Source organism: Brassica oleracea, chromosome C3, assembly GCF_000695525.1.
Source record: "Brassica oleracea var. oleracea cultivar TO1000 chromosome C3, BOL, whole genome shotgun sequence".
NCBI lineage: Eukaryota > Viridiplantae > Streptophyta > Magnoliopsida > Brassicales > Brassicaceae > Brassica > Brassica oleracea.
This window is the reverse complement of record NC_027750.1, coordinates 9,910,557-9,919,426: the sequence shown is the minus strand read 5'-3', so window position 1 is coordinate 9,919,426 and position 8,870 is coordinate 9,910,557. Positions and strand designations below refer to the sequence as shown.

At 38.2% G+C, this 8,870-nt stretch overlaps 2 protein-coding genes across 2 annotated transcripts; both read right to left on the bottom strand.

Moving 5' to 3' along the window:
• Positions 1-803: 803 nt before the first annotated feature.
• On the bottom strand, positions 804-2,411 carry LOC106328111 (xyloglucan galactosyltransferase KATAMARI1 homolog). Its single transcript, XM_013766481.1, has one exon. It carries the CDS (start codon positions 2,401-2,403, stop codon positions 898-900), a length of 1,506 nt encoding a protein of 501 aa, XP_013621935.1. The 5' UTR covers positions 2,404-2,411; the 3' UTR covers positions 804-897.
• Positions 2,412-3,260: 849 nt separating this feature from the next.
• Positions 3,261-8,270, bottom strand: LOC106335341 (26S proteasome non-ATPase regulatory subunit 1 homolog A). Its single transcript, XM_013773839.1, has 13 exons — positions 8,022-8,270; positions 7,509-7,578; positions 7,222-7,327; positions 6,949-7,057; positions 6,704-6,872; positions 5,985-6,445; positions 5,740-5,875; positions 5,381-5,629; positions 5,074-5,294; positions 4,727-4,985; positions 4,405-4,637; positions 3,816-4,320; positions 3,261-3,717 (listed from the first exon to the last, which is right to left on the bottom strand). The coding sequence occupies exons 1-13, from the start codon at positions 8,165-8,167 to the stop codon at positions 3,382-3,384; spliced, it is 3,000 nt and encodes a 999-aa protein (XP_013629293.1). The 5' UTR covers positions 8,168-8,270; the 3' UTR covers positions 3,261-3,381.
• Between the last annotated feature and the right edge of the window lie 600 nt (positions 8,271-8,870).

Below are 8,870 nucleotides of genomic sequence, written 5' to 3'. Positions count from 1 at the left end.
TTTTTTTTTTTTTTTTTTTTTTTTTAATTTAGCTTTTTTTTTGGTCCAAACTTCATTTTCGAGAAAAATTATCTCAAATTCTATTATATTTTTAATTCTCTAATGCATTTAAAATAAGATTACTCTAAAAATAAATTATATTATATACATTACTTTATTTTTATCTATTACTTTCTTTTTATTATTTCTATAGAATAAAATTAGAATTTATATTACAAAAATAGATTTAATCCATGTAGAATACTACCTTTTTCTTTTGGAAAAGCAAAATAAGCGCAGGGAAAGAAAGAATTATGGTTCATACTGAATTTGGATCTATTACTTTATTTTTTACTATTTTATAGAATAAAATCAGAATTTATATTACAAAAATAGATTTAATCCACGTCGAATACCACCTTTTTTCTTTTGGAAAAGTAAAATAAGAACAGGGAAAGAAAGAATTATGGTTCATATTGAATTTGGATAGCACTATTAATACTTTTTTATTCATCAAATCATATAACTTAGGATTTACAATGTATGATATGCTTTTTCTTTGAACTTTCATGTGCATGACCTCGTATTTTCGAATCACTCTCACTTACCTATGAGCAAGGATAAATATTCCATAGTAACTCTTGGATTCATTTCTTTGGGGTGGTTAAATTCAATACTGTTCTTGCTCCACAACTTATGGAACGTACTCGGAAGAAGAAAGTAAAAGGAAGAAAAAGAGAGAAATATGTAATTATGCATATAATGCATTTTGAGCATGCTATTTGCTATAACAAAGTCTTAAGCAATCTGTTTATCTTCTTCCAACATGTTACTATATGATTTTCACTCACCTTTCTTATAAATCTAACAAAATATAATAACAACAACAACAAAAAACCAATTTCTTCCATGTGATTTTCACTCAAGTTTTTTCAAGTCCCTAGTCTGTGAATACTCACTCTGAAGATCTTTCCCTTCTTCCATCATCCTCTTAACCATTGCTACCCTCTCAACAACCCTATCCAATGCAATCTCAAACGCATCATCAATCTTCTCCGGTCCAACCAATCCCGGTTTAGTGTATATTATCTTCGGTATAATCTTCACAACTTCATTCCTCATCCTCACAATACTCCCCCAATCAATCCTACCCAACAAACTCCTAAGACTAACCGTTCCATCCTTCATCCCTTTCTCCGGTATGTAAACCGAGTACTTGGTATAATCCTTTGGAAAATACCACATATACTGGTTATAACCCGAACCGGGATGGAAGAAAACCGGTATGCAACCGGCCAAAATCGAATCAAATATCGATCTTCTAGTATACGAATCTCCTTTAGGTTGTAAACAGAAAACCGAACGTTGGAACACTTCCATCACCGTAACCGGGTTATCGCAATCTTGACCTTTATTACAATCAAGAAACTTGCACCTACCGTGAGACGCAAGGCATTGCTTTATAATCTCACCCCTTATAGATCCATCCATGTTAGGCCTTGGAGCTCCAACAAACGAATACAAGTACCTCCTCTTCACATTCTTCACTTTCTTCTGCCATCTCCTAACCTCGGACAAGCTCTTGGGATGGAAGTAAGTAGGATAAGGAACCGCAAACTCATTAGTCCAAGCAGTGGTTTCTATCGATAACATCGTCATGTTAGCAAACTCTGGTAACAGCATCAGTTTGCTTCCCCACGCTGAATCATCATCTAAACCTCTCCTGAAGTCCCAACCGATCCGTCCTGTTACAAAGAAGTGATCTCTACCGTTCATCTTCCTCCACTCGGGTCTCTCTCTAAGCCATTTAGCCAGCTTTATACCCAATTCGTCTCTAACCGTTGTGTTGTATCCCCAGAGGTGACGGCTCACGTCAAAACCTGCGTAGTATGGGACGTAGAACGCTGAGGCTAGAGATGAATCGTTGGTCAAACACTCGTAATGTTTCATCCTCTCACGGAAGATAACCGCTAGCAAGAACTGGTTTGTTGCGTACCAAGAACCGGTTTTGGAGGTTAAGACACGAGCTGCCTTGTTATCGGATAGTGAAACCTGGGAGCCGAGGCCGGAATTGACCATGAAGGGACACATGGTGAACCATTTGATGAGTGTTTTACAGTTTTGAATGATGTCGTCGTTGAATATGCTTGGGATGTTGTGCATATATATGTACCTTCCTGCACAAGTTTCTTCTTCTTGGGGCTGTTTTGCTCTGTTTCCATCGCTCTCATTCGCAAATCTGGTGGGGTTTGGGGTTTGATGGTGTGATGAAGAAGCGATGGAGATGAAGAAGTTGTTTACTTGATGAGTGATTTGGAGATTTTTTCCGAACAAGTTTGATATCTGGAGTTGAAACAGAACGAAGAGACAAAACACAAACGTAACCGGGATGACAACCCAAAGCCTTGGAACTGGTTTCATCATCTATGTTTTTTTTTAACTCGTGTGTAAGAAAACGGTAGTTGTTATATAAAACAAAGACTAAAAGGATTTGGTCTAAGAGAAGTTGCATCTTCTTTGTTAATGGTTTTAATTATGTTTCCCAAATAAAGAAAATATACCATTTATGATGATTTGTATTCAATGGATTCTATTCAAATACATCTCTCTGTTTTAATGAAGTTTCCATCATAGTCACTCATAGATACATTTGTCAAAAGATATCTCAACTTTTCTTTTACATTGGTATTGATAGGGAAATAAATTACCAGAAATTAATAATTATTTATACTAATAATATATTTGCAGTTCAAAGAGTATACCAAAAGTACTTACTCGATCGTTCAGTTTCAACTCCTTGATTCTAATTGAATTTATGGCATTTGACCCAAAAAAAAAAAAATTGAATTTATGGCCATTTTAGAAAACATGGTCCTGTGAACTTATGTTTAATTATATTGAATGTAAGAAAATACTTCTCTTTGAAGGAAGATTTTATATCAGTAGCAAAATACAATTATAATCCAATATTACTCTTTGGGAAACGAAACAATACAACAGCTAATCGGCTGGAAATAATCTTAATCATGTCAAGATTATCAGTATCTCTATTATCAGATTTCTGTCACAATTAGCTGAATAGCATTCTTGACGTATGTTCTTCTTTTTTAGCTTAAACCGTGTCTTAATCAATAACGGTTGCATTTAGCTAAATTAAATGGTTTAGTTCAGTTTACAACGTACCATTTAGCCACTTTTATCACACCATACGTTTGTGGCGAGCTAGATGACATGAAAATAAAACGACTGAAAATTTAGAAACGAGAGTTAACACAAGATCGTACTTGAATTTGAGTTCAATTTTCAAATGACCAGCAGTCTCAAAAGTTCAAAGATCTGTTTTTTTGTGTCTTTCAACAGAACCAACAACATATTCCCACTAATTTTAAAAAGAAACAAAAATCATGAGGCGTATTCAAAGGCTTGTGGAGGTTGTGGCTCGTCATCAACGGCCATAGCTGAGGCTGTGGTTCCTTGTGTAGCCGCCGCTGCACCAGTTGCAGGAGAAGCTGTTGAAGTTGGTGCATCGGTCAGAGACAGAACCTCTGGCTCGTGTTCACGCAGGTCTTTGAGAAGAACGAAACCAGATGGAGATAGCTTCACCGGTACGTATCTGCTGTCTTCAAGCAGTTTAATGTACTTCTCTTGAGCTGGGACTACTCTAGCTGGGTTTACTAGAATCTCAAATGCTGGCTCTGGCTCAGCAGCTTTCTTCTCAGCCGTTGCACTGCTATCAACCTGACAGTTCATGGAGACAGAGACTTTCTTTCAAATCCCAGACGATCCAAACACTATAAACTTTATAAGAAGAAGATGATAGAAATCTAATACATTACCTGCATAGCGTCTCCTTCCTTTTCTTTTCCAGAGCCACTTTCATTGACAGACTTTTCGGCACCAGAAGTTTTCTCAGCATTAGCTTTCTGCTCTGCTTCTTTCTTAGCCCTAGCTTTGGCTTTAACGGAGGTTGAGAGAACAGCGGTTGGAAGTTTGGCAGCGGTATTGGCGGTAGCAACTGTGGTGGGTTTTGGGTACTCAAACAAAGACGGTTTTGCATGTGACATGAACTCGAACTTTGGGACCTTAAGGTCGTAGTTTAATCCGATGAAAGCGGTTGGCGAGAAGGCCAAACTAATGAAGTAGATCAGAGGGTACCAATACCAAAACTGGCTGAAGACAGCGAGGCCGATGACAGCAGTGACTTTGTCATGTTTGGTCTTAGAGAGCAGTCTTATGGTAACGTTCCTACCACCGGCATCGAGGATACCAGAGGCCAGAATAGCTCCCATCTTGCTCATTGTATCTTCGTGCTTGTCGAGTATGATCTTCTCAAGTTGGCGCCTACAAAACATATATTAAAAGTCAAGTACACCAATAAGATTATTCTCTACCGCTCAAGCTGGAGAGAAATAGATATGTACTAACCTAAATGTTCCAACACGAGAATCGCTTGCTTCGCTAATTTGGACCATCACCATGGCCATTGCGATCAAAGCACCTTGACGAACAAAGTCAACCACATCTGATGTAAGTGGCTCCAACAAGGATATGGCTTCGCTGAGGCCAGTGCCTGCACATGAGATACCTACTGCAAGTGCCGCTCCATAGCGAACATGTGGGTTGTACGACTCAGAAAGTAATGATACAATACGGGGAGTCTACATAAAAGACAAAATTCAATGAATCCCTGGAAGCACTAAAGAAATAGAAGTTAATGGTCACAAGTAAAGGAGTATATGAAACTGACCTGCTCTGGATCAGAGTACAAGACGAATCCAAGTGCCAGAACAGCAGTTCTTCTCACATCATCACTGACATCAGATACAGCAAAGTGAAGCAATTGGCGAATTGCCTTATTGTTTGCTGTTCCACTGTAAGCCAGTGCCAGTGCGTACATGCCACCATAACGGATGATAGGATCTTGATCTCTAGTCATCTGCTCAATCAAGGTGTCAGCTCCTTCTTCTCTGCCGTATACTGTAAGAGCTATGCCTAGAGCCAATCCCCTATAACATACACACAAGAATGCTGATTAGTTAAATGAAAGTCAAAATACCATGGACTCTCATTACCAAAACATTTCCTCAACATTACCTTATTATCTTCTCATGCTGTGTCTCATGAGCGTAAGCAAGCATCTCGCTTGCCTTTTCCGTCGCAGTTCCGACCAACAATAAACCCATGCTGATACCAGCAGCTTCACCAGCAACAGCACTGTCAGTATAAAGCACGCTTTTGACATCATCATATATCTCTTCATCAGCTGTCCCAATAGCTGACAAACCAAGACCTAAGCAAGCTCCATGTTGAATGACCTGCATCCACATTTTGCAAGACAAAATATCTCTAAGCAAAGAGGCTGACAGGGAACTGAGAGAGAAGTAAGATATTAACTAATCACCTCAACATTAGTACTGCGTAAGCTGTCTCGTAGAAATTCTTTGATACCCTCACCATGGTTTGCATGAATAAGTCCAAGGGCATACAAAGCGCCTCCTTCGGAATAGGGACTCCCGCCACCACCTGCTCCACCCTGAGGCAAGTATGGAGCCATCAATGACCTACCCTGTTGCAGGTGACCTCTGTGAATAACACCTAATCCGGCTGTCGCACTAAATTTAGCCCAATTGGTGGCCCTGCTTAGCCAATCCTGTCAATTCCAAAAACAACAAAAAAATAAAAAAAGTGTGAGAAACAATAAGCCACACACACAGTCAACTTCAAACATAAAGAAATATTACAGTGGAAGTGAACATTTACCAAATTCTCTCTAAGAAAGGTGTCCACTGTAGTTCCAGCATGCATAATGGCATTAGCATATATTGTAGCACTGTGGCAAACACTGTTTCGCATCTCGACAGACTGTTTGATTGTCTTTAGTATCAGCAGGTCCGATCTACAGAAGACAATATTATCAATGAAACATATGATTACTTCCTGAATTAAACTTTTTTTTTATAGTACGTATCGCCTTTCAAGATATCAAAACTTTAACAGTAGCTTACTTGTTGTGGCTGTAAAGAAACTGAAGCGTCAGCTGAATAGATGTCTCCCCAGATAAGATTCCCTTGATCTTCGCTAGCCTCTCAGCATATGTAGCGTCAACTGGATCCGTCTCGTGTACAATTGTCGGAGCTGGAGTTCCATCCGCCATCGGAACGTCCCCCGAAGGATTCTCAGTCGGAGCCGTAGTCGTTTCAACAGCCTGAACTGCTTCTACAGGGCGTGTTTTGGGAGCAGGAAGGCGATCTCTAACACTCAAGAGAAAGGCCTGGTGCTCATTCTCCACAAGATCAAATGCAATTTGCAATGCCAATAAAGCATCATCCTTGCTCTCAGAGCGAAGAAGCTTCTCCAATATGCTTGCAACACCTTGTGGTTCATCCAAAAACATGAGGCATTGGCAAATGCTCAAATAATCAGGAGAAGGCAGCTGCTGGAAGACTTTAACAAGTAAGGTAAGCACCTGAAAGAATAGACAAGGATGTCATCACCCTTCCAGATAGGTATCACGAGAACTGGAATAGGATTTCAGTTACAGCTTAGAGACAGTGAACGCTAGCATAAATGAGATTACTAGACATGGTACTGGGAAGATGCAACATAGAGACTACTAAATGCTCACATATCTGACAGATGAGGCAAAACCATACTGTTCTACTCAATCAGTAGTATCAGAACATATATTTTCTATTCAATCAAAGTGTGAGACTATTAGTCTTACCTCATGTCTATACTCTCTGCGGTTAACAAAGGAATGAGAAACATTGATGCAATATGATAAAGTTCCCTCAACATTATCGCTTTTAGTGATAGCTTCTTCCAGCTTATCCAATCTCCGGCATTCTATCGCAATGCCCATGGCCTGTTGATACTTCTTATCAGTGATACATCTGCAAAAGGCAAAACCACGTAAGAATAATTGAGACACTAAGATGATTAGAGCATTAGATTTTTCTGCATACATACTTTTCAAGCATTCTTTCAACAATGGCCTCGAGCCTGGAATCAATGTCCACCATCTCATTTGACTCAAATGCCTTAGATCTGAGACTGGCATATTCATCAATTGCTTTGGCTGAAAACAAAATAAAAGCATCTGGTGAGCAAACATTCATCCAGATTTGATACATTCTTATCTTCCATGCATATTGCAGTCAACAGTACCCTAGCTAGAGTTATAGTGAGTGAATCGCACAAAAAAAAAAGAGTAAACACAGAAACAAGCTTCTCAATCCTCACCTAGAAGCGTATGAACATAATCAGTATCTTCTGAAACATCAAATGAGGGTCCGGCTCCAAGGGCGTAGGACAAGGAATCATTGAGCTCGCCCAAGTAATAGAAAACCTGAGACAAATATTCAAATCCTCATCAAGAGAAAATAATCGAGGGAAGAAACAACAATCAAGCTTTCAGTGTAACAATTACACAATTCGCCACTAACATATATATATAGCAAATATCATCTCTATTCTCTAACCAGACAACACTTAAGTTTAGCAAAATAAAAAAAAACACTAGAACGTACCTTAGAGACAAGCAAAGCAGCAAGCTGCCTTTGATGCAAATCGAATTCTTCATCCTCATATAAACTCTCTCTGCAAACAGAAACGTCTCTTGAGTTAAACAACGCAAACATGTCACTACAGAGATCAAACAACTAATAGTTTCACGAAACCAAATCCCAGTGCCAGCACAGCCTCTACACCTTTGATCTAATATCACTAGCAGGTAAGACAAGGAAGAAAAAGTAATCCAAGTCTCTACATTATATTGGTAAAAGAACTCAATTACACAAAGACAACTGTTTGCTAAACTCGGACTCATTCATAGTCTACTAAGATAACTACAGAGACTTGCTAAAGCTAATCATCCCAAAGAAAAGCAGTTTCCGTTTCTTATCCTAAACCACTAAATCCAAACCAAATCGATAAGACCCAAGAACAAAGAGAACTCAACTAATCCAATTCTTCACTCGAATCAAAAACCCTAATTCTCAAATCGGAAGAAAAGAAAAGAAAAGAAAAGTTAGAGAATTTACATGATGGGGACACTGGTGGAGATCTCGGGCCAGAATCGATCAACCAAGTTGTTGAGATGCGAGAGCGCATGGTGCTTCAAGGAAGGCTGAGGCTCGTTCAGCATTGCTAGCAACCCTCCCGCGGAACTAACCATAGCGGCGGCCATTGACGAAGAACGCTAATCGAAGCTGATGAGGAACTAGAAACCCTCCGACGAAACTCGTGAGGGACTAAAATGCAAACTATGGAGCTCGGAAGTCTTATCGAGTATTTGGAGACTTACCCAACAAGTCAGGTAACAATTTCCTTAATTACACTTTTGGTCTATTTTTTTATGTAAATTAAGTTTATAGTTCCTAATAATTTAAACTTCACAAAAGGCCACTAATAGTCTTAATACTTGTTCAAATTGGTTAGTCTAAGAAACGACAACTAGATTCTAACCCGGGTATATTTTTTGTTAAGTTTCTTTGAAAATTTTAATTTTAATTTTTTTTTAAATTATATTTATGTTTAATTATTAATTTAATTTAATATAATTTTGGTAACTATATTAAATATATCACGTTGCATAACTATACACTTATGGCATTTCATAAATTATTTTTAAACTTTATTCCTAAAGGTTGCAACACATTATATTTACCTAACATAATTAGTTAAGAATATTTGTACCCAAAAAATCCGATTCGGAATCGACCCGAAAATCAAAATCTCATACTCTATTAAACCTGGTATATATATTTGAACGGTTCTTTAAGTGTTACATCCAAAAACCAATATCAAACTCAACCACACCAAAAATCGAACAATTTTTCTAAAAAGGTTTAAATTTTTTAGTTTTTAGTATTTATTCTAATATATATATA

Excerpts from the sequence above, each read along its gene's own strand:
- LOC106328111 (XM_013766481.1), bottom strand. The coding sequence starts at position 2,403 with ATGATGAAACCAGTTCCAAGGCTTTGGGTTGTCATCCCGGTTACGTTT.
- LOC106335341 (XM_013773839.1), bottom strand. The coding sequence starts at position 8,167 with ATGGCCGCCGCTATGGTTAGTTCCGCGGGAGGGTTGCTAGCAATGCTG. Across the intron at positions 7,328-7,508 it reads CTGCTTTGCTTGTCTCTAAG|GTTTTCTATTACTTGGGCGA; the intron begins GTACGTTCTAGT and ends TATTTGTCTCAG. Across the intron at positions 3,718-3,815 it reads AGGAAGGAGACGCTATGCAG|GTTGATAGCAGTGCAACGGC; the intron begins GTAATGTATTAG and ends ATGAACTGTCAG.